At 34.1% G+C, this 20,618-nt stretch overlaps 1 protein-coding gene across 1 annotated transcript in view; it reads right to left on the reverse strand.

Annotated features, from left to right (window-relative positions):
* MMP16 (matrix metallopeptidase 16) overlaps positions 1 to 20,618 on the reverse strand; it is a 172,977-nt gene that overhangs the window by 27,772 nt on the left and 124,587 nt on the right. Inside the window, exons 5-6 of the mRNA XM_042870279.1 lie at positions 13,132 to 13,293; positions 10,064 to 10,281 (exon numbers count right to left, since the gene is read on the reverse strand). Coding sequence (XP_042726213.1) covers positions 10,064 to 10,281; positions 13,132 to 13,293 — 380 coding nt within the window. The remainder of the gene's footprint in view (positions 1 to 10,063; positions 10,282 to 13,131; positions 13,294 to 20,618) is intronic.

Raw genomic sequence — 20,618 nt, forward strand, 5'->3', positions numbered from 1 at the left:
GCTTTGTTTAGCCTGGAGAAGGGAAGGCTTTGGGGAGACCTTGTACTAACCTTCTGCTACTTAAAGGAAACTTGCAGAAAAGATTAGGAGAGACTTTTTTTTATCAGTGAGTGTAATTATAGTATAAGGGGTACTGGCTTTAATATAAAAGAGGACAAATTAGATACTAAGAAGAAAGTATTCAGCGTGAAGGTGGTAAGGCAATGGAACAGGTTGCCCAGAGGAGTTGTGGACACCCCGTCCACAGACAGTTGGATGGGGCTTTGGGCAACCATTGTAAGACTGAGCAAAAATTTCCCTGCCCATGGCAGGGAAGTTGGAACCAGATGAACTTTGAAGGTCTATTCCAACAGGATGCATTCTGTGATGCTATGATTCTATGAGCTGAGACAGAGAGGTCCACACAAATCACTAAAAAGGAGCAAGACACACAGACCAGATATAAGACACAAGACACATATAAAATTATATGTGGATTTAATACAGGCTTCTTTTAAGTCAGTATTTCATATTGCTTAGTAAGTGAATGAAGCAATAAGCTCTGATAAGCTGATAACTTATGAAAATAGGGGAAGACATGATTTAAGGAACTGTTTAGAGGAGTTATTTTGGATTCAAAGCACTGAACAGCTAAGACACTAATATATGCTGTTTGATCTCAGTTTAATGCTTGTGTTCTGTGAAACTTTGCTAACAACAAGAACAAAAAATATATCTTGGTACCAGAACTGGCTTTGAGTGTCATGCTGCAAGGCTAAGCAAGTCTTTTTGTCTATAGAAGTGGCAGGATTAGAAAAAGACTGCAGGGGTTTACACTGTATTCTCTGGGTGAACACGTCTATTCTTGAAATGATCCAGTATTGATATTGACAGAAATGACAAAGGGTAAAACAGACCATGGAGAGTCTCACATCCAGTGAAGATCAGCCAACAATAACATCAGCTGAGATAAAAAACAGATATAAAAATGATAGATATTTGATTGTCTTTGCATTCTCACTCAGATAGTGGAATTAGATCATAAAAGAATTGAAGGACTTTCTAACAGTGAATATGCGATGATGTAAATTAAATATGATTACAGATAAACTAGGAGTTCACAACTTAAAGCACTAAATGTCTGCAAAGGCTCTATCATGGTAAGATTGAGAAAAAACACTGCTATGGAGAAGGGGAAAGCACTGACCTCTTTTGTCAAGTGCACTGTTTGATCTAATAATACAGTGTTTTCTTCAGGATGTGTTTCAAATCATTACTTTAAACTGTTCCAGCCCTATTTCAATTTACAGACTGGGATGAGCAGTATGATCAAGTTTAATATTATATACCAAACCAGTTCTTGATTTCATATACTTAATATTACAAGCTAATGTGCTGCTTCTTGTGTTATTTTTCCTAATCCCCATTACTCAGTGCTCAATTTAAGTGGTGAAATCCTGATTCTATAATGATCAATAGAATTTTTTCTTGTTACTTTTAATTGGGCCAAGACTTTAATCCAAGGCAAAGAAGACCATACTTCATTGATGGCTTATAAAAAGGAATAAAATACAGAATTTTATCTACTATAATTTTCTTATATTTCAGTAGATTTTCAAATTGTGAATAGTGCTTCACTGAATTACTGAAAAAAACAAGTATGTGGATATCACTCAATTATTTAAGACTTCAACTTCTTTATATTGCAGCACTTTGTACAAGAAACAACTAAGAACAAATGAGATTATTTTATTTTAATCTGTACTAAACTTTGTGTTGTTGATCCTTAACCTCTCGAATAGGCAATAAATAGAAAAGTAAATGAATAACTGAAATATAAATACTTCTTTTAATATAAAGCCTTAGCTGTAAATCAAAATTAAGCCAATTTTTCCAAGGCTGGTCAATATCTTGCTTGGAAAAGCTTACATTGCAATTTATTACAATGGTTTCCTAGAATCTTTACCTAAATTAGTTGAAAGATTACCATTTTATTCACCAAGAAATTGTAATTAATCTTTGTGCTTGGTGTTTCTGCATTTATTCCCTTTGGTTCCATTAGAGGTAGCCCCAATTAAAATGTAATATTAGTATTCCAACACTTGCTGGTGGTACAAAATTGAAGATATGCCTCCATGTAATTTTAGATTTGTCCTTGCTGTGCTTGCTTTTGCAAATATTTTTTTGTCAGCGATGCTTTTTTTGCAATTCTCTTGTCAATGAAATTTTTTTCATTGGTTCACTTCAACATTGAATCTCCGAAAATAGACAAATTTAAAAATTGAATACATTTTGTACTCTATTATTCCTTAGTGCTTTTTGTTAAGTGATTTCTGGCGTAGTAAAATAATAAGTGAGAAAGTAGTTGGGTCCCAGAATTCTCTTACTGTAATATGTAAATGCTGTGAAGAAAGTGTGGATGTTAATGGTTCATCATGAGAACAGAAGGAAACAGTTAGTCCTTTAGTAAAGTGTTCTAGACCAGAGTATGACCATTGACAAGGATGGCAATTTCTCCTGAAAGCTGATACAGGGAAAGGAGAAAGGAGAGGATATGCCTTGCACAATTAGAGAAGGTAGATTTTCCCCTTCCTATAGTCCTCCCATGAGCCCCTCATGAACAGCAGCCACATATCCCTGTCTGCTGTCCCTGGCCTCTTCTCCTCACCCAAAGATATCAGTAAAAAATAAGACTCCTGACCAAATCTCACTACTTACTCCCTGTAAGGGCTGTACCCTAAAAGAAATGATGGATCAAATGGTTCTGGAACATGGATTGTTGAAACAATCACATTTCAGTGGATTCACAGCATCACAGAATGGCTGAGGTTGGAAGGTATCTACAGAAGTTTTGGGAGGTTTTCTGAAAAAATACTCAGTCCCTGTTTTCAAGGAGAGTGGGGAAAGTAAGTGATGAAAAGGCATTTTGTAATTCTATTCCTTAGTAATCTTCATATTTCAGTTCTACATAAAATCACAGAAGGGCTGACACAGACAGCACTTCTGGAGACCCCCTCCCTTGCTCAAAAAAGAATCAGAGGAACTGGTTGCCCAAAGTTCAGTCCAGTCAGGTTTTGAGCAGCCCCAGAGGCTCCACAGATTCTCTGAAAGGCTTTAAAACAGGAAGGAATTTTTCTATGTTTACATTGAATTTAACTTGAGTTTAAACAAGGCATTCTGTCTTATTTTTATCTCAGGGAAAATAAAAGTTCAAGCTGATGTCTCAGGACATCTGTTAAATCTACCCCTTTGCCCTGGGCTCTACTGTGATGTACATCATCTAAACATGCAGTGAAGAGATGGTCAAACAACAGGTACCATTGTGTCACTCAAAAAATAGCTTGAGGTGAAATAATAATACGTGTGTTGCAGAGCAGGGTTTATTTAAGGCAAGATGGCATGGACACTGACGTGTTAACAACATGCTAACATCATTTGCATTGAATGAAAGCATTGTGTGGTACACCATCAAGGGGCCTACAGTCAAAGACACCAGTGTCTAAGGGATGGCTGCCCTTCAGAAAAAAATCTGAACTACATTTGTAATGGAATTGTTTGGCCTGAGAGGACAGACTGTATCTAATTAAAAGCAAAGCACTTATGACAGACATGAGAGGAGCTCTCTACCATCTGCTTTGATGCTGATCAAATCCTTTCACACCATATCATTTGCCAATGAAAACAAAGCCTTCTTGGAAAAAATCATAATCTTCCATCTGACAAATCTAAAGCCCTGCTGAAGATACTGAGTCATGCATCCTTCTAAGGTCATACTTTGCAATAGGCCAGTACATGAATAATATGAGTATTATTAGCCAGATAGTACAGACTGTTACTGTAACTGATTGTTCAAGTTGTTTATGAGTTTGAATAACATATAAATACATTACACTGTCACTTTTGTAAATAAATCCCTAATAATATACGGTTGTAATTCTTTATATGTTTCTATAGATTATATTTATACGTGTAACAATATGCATATAGGTTAGTAAGTTCTGGATAATAAGTGTTGCTATGACTGGGTTCCCATCTTTTAGAGGAACTGTGAACAAGACAATTATTGTTAAAGGAAAGAAGGAAGGGTGGGGTTTAATGGAACTATTCTAGGCTGTGAAGATTATCAAAGGGCTGGAGCACCTTTCCTATGAAGAAAGGTTAAGGGAGTTGGGCTTTTCTAGCTTGGAGAAGGCTTGTTGAGACCATTCAGTACTTGAAGGGAGCTTATATGAAAGGGGAGGACACTGAAAGGTTTAAATAATGTTTGAAAAATATTTTACCATTAGACAGTTAAAGCACCCATATATTAAAGTACATAAATTATGACTATTCGGTAGTCATTTCATAGCTGAAAGCATTCCTGTGTTTTTGTCCTTCTTGATATTCTACAATTTGCATTGTGCCATAGAGTATCCATCCTGTACATTTACAATGGGCTTCATCTACTGTAATTCATTAAAGTCCCTATTGAATATTCGCTGCTTTTCTCTCTTCTTTTCAACATGGAGTCTGACATCTGAATAAAGCTGTCCTCCTCCCATCAGATTGTTCTTTCCAACACAATGATTTGAAAAGCATGGAGAAAAGAGTCTACTCTCTGCAGTCTTAACTTCTTCTCTGCAGTCTTAATTTCTTCTGACTTCCCACTCCTAATCTTTTGCAGCTGAGATGTCAAGTATTTTATCCTCTTAGATCCTCAAGTCTTTACTTCCATAGCTTCCTCTGCTAAACTTTCCCAGGCTGCAGCTGACAGACCAGACATCCACAGCATCACGTGATGAAAAACAGCTACACAAACAGTCTAGGACAGCTTTGAAAAAATATCTTTTCAAATGTGGAGTCAGGTCTCATATCACATTTACTTCTATGTCTCTACATTCCTTCTGTCTCTTAGAAATTTTTATTAGATTACCAGTTATGATTAAGTAGTCAATGCTAAAATGCTTTAAAAAATCCTCTTGTGTTTACCACATAACAAGAAACAGGATTAGTAGTTGTTGTGGATTTTCCTTTTGTGTTTAACAGCATATTCTGTATAAATACAAATTCTGAAAGAGTTATTGAATGGCATCTATACTGTTATATGTGAAAGAAACTGCTGCCTAAACTGATGTCAAGAGGTAATCACAGCCTATTTGCCTTTGCTTGTTTGGCACATCAGAAACCTTTTTACAGTGGTTCTTAGCAAATGAAGAATTGGAAAACAATTTTCTGTAAGTTGTGGAAAAATTACTGTAAAATAGTAAAACACAGCGTGTTGAGGCCTTCCTAAAAATCGTTTTGTTATTCTACCATCTGCAACACTAACATTTGAGAAGATATTTCTCTGAGCTGTAGATGTTCCTCCTCTGATGGACAAGCTTCTTTCTTGTACACTTTACATTTCAACAAACACTCTAGCATATGGCAGTGGTTAAAGGTGCTATTCTTGAAGGAATGAGTTAACTTTTCCAACATGAATACTAAAAACATTATAGGTTATATTGGAATCGTTAATTTGTTAAAGAGTTAGCACTGAGGTAGAAAGTATCACTGCAATGTCTTCCACGAAGCAAAATTATTTGTCAAGGAGACGTAACTTGTCTCTCTGGTTTGCTTGTTTGACACATCTGGTGCTTGGATTTGTGAATAGAGGATTTTGTTACATTTAAAGATTTTGTTAAAATCAACTTAAAAGAAGCATAAAGAAGAAGTTAACAGCGGTTACACAAATGGTTGAAGCAGGACCAGAAGTAAATTTGTTGCCAAGGAACTATCAGCATGTACAGCCAAACACAAGCTATACACATCTCAAAAATAACAGAATAAAGAAGCAGTGTGGCTCTGCCCTCCTGTTTTGAGAGACAAAACTTTCTGTGCAACCACTGGACCTTCAGAAACTTTTTAAAAACTGTATAAAATGTTCAGAAGTTGTTAAGATAAGTACATTTACTGATAGGATATTCATCAAAATTCTTTTTTTCTTCTTTCTACAGAAGGCTGGAAAAACAGAACACAGGGAGAAATTGGAAATATATGTTGTAAACATCTGTATGAATGGATCTTTTCTGGTGTCCTTAATCAATGGGGTTTCTTTCATAAAGCAGTAACCTGAGTGGTACTTTCAGGAGACTTCAAGCAGAAGACAGGATTGTCAGATACCACTTATTTGCTACGTACAATGGCTGAGAAGTTTTTTTCCACTAAATGCAGGCATACAGGCAGCGTCATACCACTTTGCACAACTTTCCCTACTTGCTTTTCTCCATTTTTCAGCCATTTTCTATGACCCAGGAGAGTTCTAACCAAAAAGAGGGGAGAAAATTGCTGGAGGAGGAAACGCTGGAAATGAGAGTGTCAGCCAATACTAATTGCATTCAACATAATTACAGAAGCTAAATGGAATCCCAAGATAAAAACTTAGCACTGGTGAATTTTGGCATAGAAATTCTTGTTCTGATGGTAGCTTTCACCAGTTCAAGCACATTTTAAACAGTAACATTAATTGAAAGAACAACATACAAGCTTCATACATTCTAAAATACCACTTAAGTCAATTCTTAAAGCCAATACTTAAAATACATGGACTTAAATTAATAGTTTTGGGTTTTAGCATTCTGTGTCTCCACACTTTACTGTTAGCACAGACACTTTTAGGGAGTGTAATTTAAAGAATTCAGGAAAATAAGTAATTTTGGAACAAAATATATGGCAGTACTCTATATATATTTGATGAAAACATAATTTTTTCCTTAAGATCCAATCATTTCTTACTATCTATATCAAGATAATTGATCTGCAAAATTCTAATGTTATTTGCTGAACTTCAGGAGAATCTTTGACAGGTTGATTGCTTTTATTTTTGTATTTACCAGTAATGTTACATGAAGAATAATTTCTATTTACTTCATTTCTCTAAAAACACACAAATTTTATCAAGTGTTACTATGATTGCCTTTTTGTCAAAGCAATGGCAAAAAAAAAGGATGACTGTAAATTTCATTTTTCCTTCTAGAAATCCTTCTAGTCTTCTAGAAATTAATATTGTTTGTCATCTACTACAAAAATCCACAGTGTATCTCTAAGTGTTATCTTCTGTGCTTCAATTTTATGTTCAAATTAGAATTTAATTATTCAGACAACTTGCATTCTTCAACTCTATGGCTAAGCTCCCAAGCAATTTCAAGGCTTACTTAAACAAATTGAGCATCTGATCTTGAGACTGGCTCATGAGATATTCACTATTATATATACATATATATATATATATATATATATATATATATGTGTGTGTGTGTGTGTGTGTGTATATTTATATTTATATTATATTATATTATATTATATTATATTATATTATATTATATTATATTATATTTATTTATATAATTTGATTGGCCTTAAACTTTATTAATTTTAACTCATTTAGGAACTATCCTGCAATAATTCTTCCACTGGAGGTCATAACTGTTCTTTAATTGTTTCCACCTGGTACAGTACTGCCATCAATCCCCGCTTCTTCTCCACCTCTCCTCTACCTGGCTCTTAGCTCATCTCCCCTGTCTTCCCAGACTTTCTTCATACTAGCATTAAGGGGCAAGACCAAGGAGGTTGATCTTTTCTGTTGTGTTAGAGCACAGAAATCCCAGCTTCGCTTTCTCCATTGCTGGATGCTTTCCCTTAATTCATTCCTTATTTCAGTTTATACCTTTTGAAAATGAATTCCTGTTATTCTACTACAGCCTGATGTGCTCAGCTTTTACTTGAAAGCTGCTCTCCCTCTCCCTGACATCTGCAAAGAAAAGTGGTAAAATAAGAACCATCTCTGACTTATCCAATTTCTTCCCTTACCTGCACCCTTGATCCTCCTTGTCATGCAAAGTAAACAAACAGATAAAAAAAAAAAAGCAAACAACCAAATAAACAAACAAGAGAGCAACAGCAACAAAAAATTCCAACAACCTACCAGATAAACCAAAACACCAGAATACACACACACACACAAAAAAAAAAAAAAAGAAAAAAAAAAAAAAAAAAAAAAAAAAAAAAAAAAGAAAAAGAAAAATAAATCCACAGTTAGCTGCTTTAGTAGACCAAAATCTTCCTTAGAAAATTATTTTCTGAACCAGAAAGTTAAAGCCTACTAATGCAAGTATTCAAAGACACTCAGACTACAAAGTCAGGATTTTTATACTTAACTAAATTCTACTGCTTAGCATGAAAACCCAAGTTAAGCCTTGCCATACTACCAGATACTCTGATGTTATTTTAAGGGACTGCTGGACTCTTAAAAAAATTAACCTGGAGAAATTTTATCTTTTTCTTCTCTTTCTAACACTTTGCTTTTAAGAAAATGACAACCTAATTTTGGAGTCAGTCTCTAAACATAAAGCTTGTATACACTCTGATTCTGGTTGTTTCTTTCTAATATTTGTCCATGTTTCCTCATTCCAGTGTGGATTATGAATGAAGTTTTAGCTGTTAGAACAAATAGGCAGTCTACACACTAGCAAGCATATATGTGATAGAGTAAACATACAGTGTTAAGTCAATAAGCAGCTAATGCTTTTTGAAGAAAGTACAGTCTTTTCAATCAGAATAGCAAAGAGTGATCAGTAATGATGGTCATTGTTATTTTTCCAGGTACACAGACTTGGCTAGACAGGAAATTTTGTGTTAGTGGGATAGCATTTCACTATTTATTGATTTATGTCTAAAATAAATGACAGTATTTTCTATTGCTCTTGAGGAGGATGATATGAGATTGAAGTAGGTAGTTTAATATCCTGTTTAACGTCAAGTTAGAAAATTAGATTCTTTCTTAACCTTTGAGTTTTAGTCATAAAAGACTGATGATTCAGGACCTCCTGGAGTTTGAAGATGAAGCAAATGAAAAGGTCTGACATTCCCAGGGATGGAAAAATCCTTAGATCTTCATGGGAAAAATAAAATTAAAAAAAAATCCTGCTCACTGAGTTGTGAAGGTAACTCAGTAAGTTTGAATGAATTCATGTGAGGCTATCAGTAAATATCTTCTTGAGGTATCCTAAAGACAGTAAGAACCCAGATAGTGCTGCTAAAGAGATTAATCTGGAGCAATAATGCACATAAGAAGAAAACATATTATGAAGGAAATGGATCCCCTCAGAAAGACCAACAAAAAACGTTGAACTTGGAGCTTCCTGTTTTAGGACAAATTCATATACACTTGTAGAAGAAAAAATTGCAATCCACTCATGTTGAATCATGTCAAGATTTACAAAGCAAAGGTCCTACACTTCCTATTGCTGAAGCACATCTGGCACACAAAAAGTTCAAAATAAGAGATTATACTGTTGCACGTTTCCAGAATGTTTGCATTGCAAAATCTGTCAGCAAGTTGTTTTAAGACACTGAATAATAAGGATTCTGTAATTACTCTTCAACACTGATTGCCTTCTGGATACAATGTCTTAGATCATTCTCCTAAGATGGCTTTGATGTTCATGAGCCCAAGCAAAGACCTTTTATCAAAAGGCTGCTCTTCAGTTCAGTTTGTTTAGTTCAGTTTGTTGCATATACTGCATATATCAGCTTAGAGATAGAATATGAATGGAAATAGACAATAACACATCTGCAGTAGTAAATTTTTGTGTATTTTTGTGACAAAGACTTTATTTAGGTACTTCCTTTTTAAATGACTGACCTAATTGTAAATCTGATATTTTAATTCCAGTCAAAATAAAAACAAAACAGAATTAAAGACATACAGTATCTATTATATGTCTGGACGTGGCTGTTTTCCCAACAGAGTCATTCTTACCGCCTCCTACTTATGAGTTATGCTTTTTTATCTCTTCATAACATGCAGAATTTATTTACCTTTACATTTTGAAGCATTACGGTTTCTGCCGACATGTGCATTTTCCCAATTTAGAACATTACAGCAGCCGTCTGCTAGATGTTTAAACCATGTGTATATTTACTTTTTAATTTCTTTCTCAAACTTTCTAACTGCGAGAAGGCTGGGAAAGTGGAGTCATGGTGAATGAGATCTTGCTTTTTTAAAAATAAAAAAAGAATAAATGCAGACAGTTGAAGTAACACTGAAAAATTCACAGCCTCCTACCTTGAAAACAAACATTTCCCGACGAAGAATAGCCAAAGTGTTGAAGTTCCCATCACAGATGTTAGGTTTGGCCCCAGGATAGGAAGGCTTGTCACCAGTGGGTGGCCGGGGAGGCTTAGGTTGTCTGTCATTTTTCCGTGGGTCTACTGGAGGGATCGAACGATGAGGTGGCACTGTTGGCAGAGGTCTTGTTGGTGGTGGGATCCTGTCAGGTGGACCTTTAAAAATGGCAGCAAGATGTAATTTATTTGCCAATCAGTGGCATTTCAAGAAGGAATAGAAAAAGGAAAGAGAGAAACAAACAAAAAAACTAAGCAGTGTAAAACCTCCAGTGGAAGGGAAATCAAAAAAGTGATCTGCCACTCCCATGCTGTTAAAGGGTATAATGAAGGTGTGCTACAGAACTAAGGCATTAATGAAGAAAATAATTATTTTTCACTATTCAGTATCATCTTTCCAAAAATCTGCAAAGGTTGCACATTCCACTATCATTTCAGATGAGAAGTAATTCATTGCATACCAACTGAATAAGAAATTTCAAGACCAAATCATTGCCTATTTTATGAAACCTTTATGAACCCTTTCCTAATCAAAACATCGTCAACCAATGCTTTCAAGTCATCTTTTTTCTTCTACCTATCAATTCACATATGCCTGTATATACCTATATAATTACTGCTGACCCAATTTGTAGGCATATTAGTATCTTTTTCAGGATACCTTCCTAGCTTTCCACAATACTCCTTGCTATGTCTAAATGTTCTTGAAACTGGAATTCAAATCACAGGCATCCACATAAACAAAGACTCTAATTCACAAATTTTCTTCAAAGTTAAATTAATTATGTCTAATTTTAAATTTCCATTTGTCAGTGATTTTAACAAAGCTAGACACCTAGTGATTAAAAGAATTTCTGAAGATAAATTGAAAAGGAATAGCTAAAACAAAAATTAAAAACTACAATTAAAACTAATTGTATAATATTTTAAAACCCTTTTTCTTCTAGCAAGCACATTTTTGTTCATAATATACGAGGAATTGATGGCAAATAAGTGTCCCACTCATAATTTCTCTGTTCAAAAGTCAAAGGGGCTTCTCAGGCAAATGCTTTTTATAATTCTAATGGCATAATGCTTTACTTTCATTTCAGTTTATCTTTCCCTTTCATCATGTATTACTACATTTACTCATGTTTTCTATTTATAAAGAGATAGGAAGCTCCCACTGGAACAGTGATATTTCTGGAAACAAGATGAATGTGCTAATTTAGCTCATTCTATTTTGCCCTGCCTTCAAATCATTTAAATACACAATCAATTTTGATTTCAAAATATAATTTGCATGACTAGGTTCAGAAAGACATTTGAACAATAAGAAAACCCTAAAACTGCATAAATGCCCTTTGAATTTCTGGTATTTATTCAAAATAAGCATAGTTTTCTGAGAAAAATATTGACTATATAAGGAAATGGTAAACTCTGTGAATGGTTGTCATCCAATTTAATAGCATTTATTTCATTCACAGTTTTAAAATTTGCGGCATTTATAATTTACAGTGAATAATGGTGTTTGGAGGAAAATTGCAGATCAAAGTAATTATTTTAATAGGTATGACATTTTTATTGTCATACGATTCCCAATCATCTTTTCATTTTAAAGGGAGCAAAGGAATCAGTGTGCAGTAGCAAATGTTGGAAAGATTGTAACCCCAAACCAAAGTTTTTGTATGCTATTTGCTAGTGATGTCAGACATTACTTCCCAGGGGTAACACACTTCTCCAAATGTATAGCCCACAGCTGTTAGAGCTTAGTGGTTAGTTTTTGGCAAAGTATTGGTGTCTAGCCTTTAAGTCTAGACTACCAACTGAGCTCATGAGAAACAACCTTCCCTTTAGCTAATCACACAGGAAAAAACAACAAAAAACTTGCTAAGCCAATCATTTTTAAACTACTATTTAAGCTTTATGAAAACATATATCAGTGCTTGCTAATATGATATTTAAAAAGCTTGTTAATATAAAACATAAAACAGTGGTAGGAAAGTTCTAATTAGCAGTACTGTTTTTCTCTACCAACATAGTTGGCCTTCGTAGCAGTACAGATGAGTAAGGAATGCACCTAATAATATTCAGTTTAGCTTCTAAACTGAAAGAAACCTTGAGCACAAAACTAAATCTGATACAAAATGAACTGGAGAATATTAAACAAGGTAGGTCCAAATTATACATACTGGATGCATGGCATAAATAGACTATACAGATATCTCAATATAGATAGAGGCAGAACAGTTTTTTCATTGTAGGAAAATGTATATTAAAATAAACAAATCAAACAGCAACAACAAAAACTTCCAACTGCTTAATAAATATCTACAGAATCAGTTTTTTAAAATCAGGAATAAAATTATGGCTTTGGAAATGCCAGAAACAATAATACAGGTATTAATTTTAGATTCAGCCCATAGACAGAATAAAGGTATTGCTTTGGTTTGGTTTCATTTACAATTTTCAGTTACTTTGCCTTCTCAAGTTCATGCAGAATTCATTTCTATACTTGTTACAACGAAGGGTTTTTTTAGACCTCAAAATCAATCTATTCAGGGAACTATTTAATTATTGATTATATTTATATTATCAATTATAATTAATGATTATTCCCAATCATTTGATAACTGAGAAGTAGTCAATTCATACTACTATATGTGTTTTTAGTACTTCAGAAATAAGCTTACTATGGTTGAAACTTGCATGCCTTAATATTTTAAAAGATCAGAATTCTTTTGCAGATATTTTCCTTACGGTCTTTTAGAACTTTTAAGATTACCATTCCAGCTGAGTGCAAATTTGAATGCAAATTATGAACAGTTAGAAACCAAGTAAAACCAAGTAAAAGTAACCAAGCAAAAGAGCTTCACCATAATCTTTGGCCATCACAGAAAGAAGATTTTGGGACAGCAAGTGGCAGAGGATGCCCCAACAGTTTTTTTTTTTTAGAGATGGTGTGAACAGGAGATTCTCAACCATTCTTAAGCGAAAATGTTCAAGTTTCCTAATTAAAACGAGACATACCATATATCTTCTGGATGCCCTGTAAATCATCATTAGGTAGTTTGAAGTTGTCAGTTTCCATATACTGATAAAAAGGAGCCATAATTGCTGTGGGATCATTAGAGTGCTCCAAGCCCAGAGCATGTCCCAGTTCATGCACAGCAACTAGAAACAGATCATTTCCTATGGAGAGAAGAAAGGAAAACAGTCTTTGAATCTGTGAGTATAGTAAAATAAATAACACAAGTGGAGCACTCTTCACTTGAAAGACATTTTCATTGAATTTGATTTTACTCATTGATACTTAGCAAATCATGAAGGTAATTGTTAAAAATTGTTAATTTTTATTGTTGTTACATGTTATATATGATACGCTTATAGATAACACAAGTGTGCTTATTTATTTAGCTAATGCACATAATTAGAACAACATTCAAGTGCCATAGCTGGCATCTAATCTTGTGTATAACTTTAGATATAGGTTTATGGTGTGATTAGCCTAAGTGAAAATGACTGCATCAAGATATAGTTCCAAAAGGTAAATATCCCTGCTGTGTGTAGTTAACTTTATAAACTGAGAACTACCTATGTGGGACGGACCCTACAGGGAACTTAGTCATTCAAATGCTTGCAGTCAGGCCCCTGCTGATTATTTGCACATGTTGTCCACTTCTGCATCACCATAATTGAAATACCAATGTGGAAAATATGGATGTCTTGCTGTCCTTCTCAAAACAGAATATATATAGATCTAAACAATCAAATGTCAGACTCATGCTATAGACTCATCGCACACTTTAGCTTTTCCCTTCCAAAAATCTACATTTAATTTTTATTACAGACTATTGGAAAAATTAGAAATTTTAGAAGTTTTACCGTAAACTCTGAAAAAACAAATTAAAGTAAATGCAACTGTTTCTATAAAAGTTTCAGAGTTAGACTTCTATGGTATTCATTTTTATTCATTATGTCTTCAGCATATCATTTCATGAGTCTTTTGTACAGATTCTGACTATAATCAATTTGTAATAGACTTTGGAAAAAAAGTTTTTCACATCCTGGGTATTGCTCATTTTCACTTAGGAATAGCAGGAATCATTCCTCAGAAGTGTGTTCCTGTCTGACTGACATAAGAATTTTTCTAGATAACCATCTTATGCTGAACTTTTAGAAGGCTGGACATAGGTGAAAGGGGTAAAGGGGTCCTAACCACAGTAGGTAGTTTCTTATTGAAATGCCATTATAAGTGGTGAAAAATGAAGTAGCTTATTCTGTGGCCTAGTACAGAACTGTATATTAGGATGAAAAAATAAATATTCAACATTTACTCATATTCTACATTCTGTACAATCTTTGGAGGTAGATAGTTAATTCCACTGCTAGCACTGGAATGCTAAGAATTATATAATACAATAATAATGGTAAACACTGGATTTAGGAAATATATATATATGTATCAATTTATAGAACCTTGAAGTTATAGTTGACAGCATTTCAATTTTTCAAGTGTCTTCTCTTGCTGACATGAAGAAATAAACTTTCTCCCAGGTACATACGAACAGAGAAACACTTGGCAGTAGATATCTTAATGATATTCGGAGACATGCTGATGTTTGAAAAATAAATGTTTGATTGAAAGCTTGGAAATAGTCATAGCTAAAACTCTGTTCTTAGTTGACAGTCTTTTCATGCCTTTCTGATTCTTAATCCAGAAATATGAAAACTAAATGCTTATGCTTTTTTATCAGTATAACTGTGAAGAAAAAAATCACGTCTTTCAAAAATTAATCTGACATAATATGCATTCAGAAATGAGCAGAGTTTATCCTATCATTTATAATTATGGGTTTTCAGATTAAATACTTTCTCAATTATCTATATATATTTGATGCAGTTCTTTATATAGCAAAGAAGATTTTTAGTGCACTGTTGTAATAGGCTTGAGGAGCTTGACTGTCCCTGTCAGGAGTGTTTTTGATACCTGAATTTGCCCTTCTATATCCAGTCAAAACTGATCTTGACATCATCTCATATGAATAATCCACAGTTTCTGTAGTTAACCTTAGCATTATAAGTGACACACAGGAGCAAATCTGTAAAGGCATTAATTCACTCACAATGAAATAATTAAAATCCCTTAATAACAATAAATTGATGAAAAGACATGAAGGAAGAAGATGTTACTGTGCCATAGCCATTATATTATGACAAGGCTCACAATTCTTTTCTGAATTTTATGAAAGTTAGAGTTTCAGCATAGGTTTATTAGAATGAATAATTTATGTGGCATTAAATTGTATAAGATTGAACTTCCTTTTCCTCATCATGTGTGGCAAAAAGCTAATTCCTCTTTGACCTTGGTTTCTCTCATCATAGTTAAGAATATTAACTGGTCTAAGTCTTTGTATCAATAATAAAGCTAACAAGTTGTACACAGCACTTATTGAACTATTTTCACATGGTTTCAAATTGATATTTGATTCTACCACAAGGTTACACTGGTCAATATCAATAAATTAAAGAACGTTTTACACGTGGTATTCAACTCTACTATTCAACATGAGGAACTGGGAGGTGAAATTGTAACAATTTCTAAAATTTCACAAAACCACACTATAAAATAGCCTTGGAAGCATCTACTTCTTCACTCTAATTGTGCCACTTTTATGCAATGCATGAACGATCAATAGATTTTTAGGTTCTTAGTCAACAATGTGTCCTTATAGAGACCTGCAGAAATTCCTGTATCTTGTTTAATGCTGATCTTGAGGCCCCTTGAATTACACAGCGAAAAGGAAACAAATAAACACACCGTGATCTAGTGGCATATTTTCTTTCCAGGATGATATGTAATGTTTGTACAGCAAGGTACCTCCAAATTACTTCTAAGTGATAATGGGACTATGTCAGAAAACAGGTGTTACACAAAGGGTGGCCATTTATCTTTCTTCCTACATCTTTTGGGTGGGGTTATTAAGCAAGAATAAAATAATAAGTATTCAGCACCTGCTTGGCCCTCCTCTCCTCCCCAAGGAGGCCCTCCTTAGTTATATAGCCTAAACCCAAAACAGAAAAAGGGACTGTGATAATTTCCAACTTCTGTAATGCAACATGTAGACATCAGGGGAGCCATAAAACGAGGTAAACCAGAGGCAGAGCAGCCCTTGGAGGAAGCACATAAGGAGAAAAGGAAGAAGGTCACAGGAAAAAGCTGGGAGAATAATATTCTTGCCTGGGGTGACAGAGTAATTTAACAGGGAACATATTTTCTACTTATAGTCAAATAGACCCATTATTCATAATAATTTCCATCAAGAGTCATGATTGTCTCCAGGGCATCCTGAATTTAAACTGACCCAAATAACTCAGTACAGTTGAAACTGAAGTTTAAACCAGTTCAAGATGTGCTGCATGAGACCACTGCAGGTAAGACTCACTACTGCCATAGTTTCTATTCTTTGTCTCTTGTATATAATCAGATTTCTACAGTTCAGCAATAATTACTCAGACCCCTTTGATTTTGAAAGCAGACTTGCCTTGAGCATCACAGTGTTACTATTACCGCTGAGAACGCTCCTTCTTTCTCTCCAGACTGCATAGAAGAATACTAGTGACTTCAAGGTAGATAAAATATATAGTTCCTTGGTCAGTGTTCTGAGAAAGATGAAGTGCACAGGCAAGTGAATATTCATATCAACTCTGTCTACCATATTGGCATTGAGTATCTTTTTTAAACACTTGCAGTCCCTGCCATTGAATGAAAGAATCACAAATGATTCTATATACCATTATCCAAGTAAAAAACACATATTTCAGTCTACTTGTTAAAATGAAGCACTATCTCAAAAATTTTAAAAAGTCATGAGTAGCAGTTAAACTACATGCAGCCATGATGGCTTTTAAACTAAAAGCTGCCACTTCAGAGTATACAGTGGTGAATATTCATTGTGATAGTCTCAGTTATATCTTGTTATATTTATCGACAAAGCAGAAGAGAAATATTTCAAAATATATTTCGTAAGTATGAAATATCTGCATCTCTGTTCTTATGTTATTAGTATAGGGATTTAGAATAGACAGGGTATAGGTTAAAACAGATTGTGATTGTTTTTCTTATTCTACTCAGGTTTGATTTCAGAAAGAAAAAAATACTGTGTGTAAGGAACTAAGGCAAAATGATTATTTTTATACTGACACTTTTCTCTGAGGCTATAAACTATTTTAGGCACTAAATCTGCCTGACTTTACAATCACTGCCCAAACTCAAGAATATAAATATGTATTAATATATCAAATATTCAACAGCCAACACTGTGGAGCATGGTGTACAGAGAAACTAATAGCTAATACACCATTTTTTCATGTCTGCGGAGAAAATAAAGCCAATATGTTTGTCCAAAGCAAGCTATAAATAAATGCAAGTTCTGGAGACATTATTTCCTGTTTTAATTGGTATATGAGCTTAATTTAGATAAGTAATGCCTTAATGGCTTAGCAACCCTTAGATTCATGTCTTGACCATCTTGGTCAGACTTGGTTGGTGTAACACTAAATGACACCCTAGGGTTTGTCACTTGGTTTTTCTTGGCATGTGACAGTACATGCTACATACTGCTACAACATACTGCGAGCTCAAAGGTTCTCAGAGGCTTAAATGTCATATAACCTAAATTCTGACAACTTCTATATCCAGAGAAATACATAAAGAATCTAGAGGCTGAATTTCAAATGAGAAACAAACTGGAAAACTACCAAAATATTTTATACACTATTTTGGTTATTTTTACAAAGATTACTCTACTTCATTTTTCACACGGTACAGATAGAAGATTTCAGATTAAATCCATGTGAATATGAAACGTTCATCTGTACTTCTGTTGCAATTCTATTAAGAACAAGGCAGTACCCCAAAATCAACTTTGTTGTTCATCAGAAAATATTATATGTTGCCCATGAACTTGTCTGAAGTTTGTACACTTCGCATTTCCAATAATCTCTTCATTCATACCACTGACTCACGAAACAAAAGTTACTAATCCAAACTTGCTGAAAAGCTGCAAAATTTTGAAAATATCCTTCCTGTGCATAGCACACAGAAAAAAATTGAAGTTGTATATCTTTGTTATTATTTCCAGAGAGTACAGAATTTTGAATGTAATATTTCAACAGTGATAAAAGAAGATTCTTTTTCTCTGTGACCTTAGCACAATACAGCATATACATTATGTATGTACTTACATAAACACAGTATATGCATGCTATATAGAGAGTATACATGATCCTAAATATAAATCATAGGCATACTCTTACCCAAATAAAGGTGCCACATTTCCCAGCCTACAAAATCATATGTCATTGCTTGATGTTATCTCAGACTTTTATCAGACATTGAATTTCAGTTGTCTGGGGAAGAATTTTTTGTGAAATGGAAGAGCTGAGATGATGTAGTATCTTTGAGAAAATAAGAGTAAAGCTTTTTTTTTAAATGCATATTATACAGTGTATTTAATTTCTATGTGGATTTAATGTACTTATTTTGTGAACACAGTGTATTTTCAACAACTCTTTTTAGCCATTTTTCCACTGCGATAAAAATGAGTGATATACAAATGTATTACTTTTACTTTGTTATTATGTTACATAATATATATCACAAAGTATTTGAAAATTGATTTACTGATGTGAGTAATCTAGAAACAAGCAGTTCATTATACACAAAGAATACTTAGGGTATAATTTAGTATACTTACACCCATGTGTACATTTCTTTTAAAAATATTCTATTTTAAACAGACCAATATTATTGTGAAATTTAAACATGCTTGTTTGTAGTTTGGCAAGGGAATATCACTATAGGCAGGACTGTCTTAGTGACTCAGTCAATGATCATCGCTGAGATTTGCTAAGGACATGTGAGCTGTGTATGCCCTTTCAGCCAATATTGTACTGGTTCTGCATATCGTGGGTATAATATAGTCAGGATGCTGATCAGTAACGTCTTTGAATGGAGCCCACATATAGGTCAGCCTCTGCTTTAGAAGGCAGGACATGCAGAAACTAAGAATTTCTGCTTTATTACTTTACTGCTTTATTACTTTATTACTAGTCTCTCGGTTGCTCTGAAAGTAATGTCCTTTATTTATTTTCATTTTGACAGATACAAAAAGAAAAAATATACTACTTCATAGAACAAATTCTCAGCTGCAAAACAGTTTTTCAACAGTCACCACCATTAACTATGTATTTTCACCATCCACGAACAAGAGGATGCAAACTGTGCTTGTAAAAATCTACACCAGCACAGGTGACCGACTGTTGCTGTTGCCACTGCTGAAACACAGCACCCATCACCTTACTGTGTTAACAACCACTGTTTTTCATAAATCTTCAGAAAGCATTAATAAAAGTCAATGAGTGCCATTTTTTTCCACATGGAGGAATTCAATGACACACCTTTACTTTATATGCACTTTCTTGTCAGATGCCATTTGGTCAGACTGCCCCCCTGCTGTCATCGGTCATAGGGCAACAAAATATCGTGGAATATTGGTGGGAAGGCTCAACCTCTACTGCCATACTATCAACATCCATCTCTGACATCACGGGCCTATATAAAATAGGAGGCACTACTTTCAGAGCATCCCCCATACATATTTGCATTTTGCAATTTTCTAGTAAATAGCTTGAAATGGGTAGAATTACTTCACAACTTCACAAAATATTCTGAATCATGAATCAATACCAGCTTCTCCAAAAATAGAAAAATCAAGCAGCTGGAAATTATCCTGGGGGAGGTAAGAAAGGCACAAGAGTATAGCATTCCCCAGAAAGGTGTCATATATGTGTGTTTTTTCTGCAAATATGAAATTTAGGGCTTTATTTCATGCTTTGAGGAAACTGCTGTGACAGCGAGCCTAAAATACTAATAACATCTACACTTATACTGAATCTGTATCTCCTGGGATTAATTTCCATCTGTCTCCTGCAGCTAGTTTCTTTAGCATGCAGGTACACTACTGCATTTTTATACTTCTGTCAGATGACATTTGCATTCAGACAGTAATGAAGTAATACCAGTTAGCAGACTGAAGCTCTGTTTTGCGTGTGCTCATTAGTACCTTTAGATACTACTTTTTAAAAATAATCACATTTTAATTATATTGGAATTTTGCAATTTGCAAGTAAAAAATACTTATAAACCAATTTCATTCAAGTCCACACCAGTGAAAGTGTTTTAAAAGACAATGGTTAATTTTATGAGTACAAAAATGATGAGGTTGCTAACTTTTACTCTATTTTCCCAGTAGTATCAATGCTGCTAATACTGTAGAAATCTTATTTATTAATGATCTTTCCTATCTTCTCATTTTTTCTGTTTTTTTTCTTTTTTTTTTTTTTTTTTTTTTTTGTTGTTGATGTTGTTGTTGTTGTTGTTGCTGTGGGAACAGAAAACTAACTCCTTTCTGAAGGCTGTGAGATCTTATGCTAGGACCAAAGGTTTGGGTAGA

Source organism: Lagopus leucura, unplaced genomic scaffold (assembly GCF_019238085.1).
Source record: "Lagopus leucura isolate 7727_CA_CO unplaced genomic scaffold, USGS_WTPT01 Super-Scaffold_100002, whole genome shotgun sequence".
Classification (NCBI taxonomy): domain Eukaryota; kingdom Metazoa; phylum Chordata; class Aves; order Galliformes; family Phasianidae; genus Lagopus; species Lagopus leucura.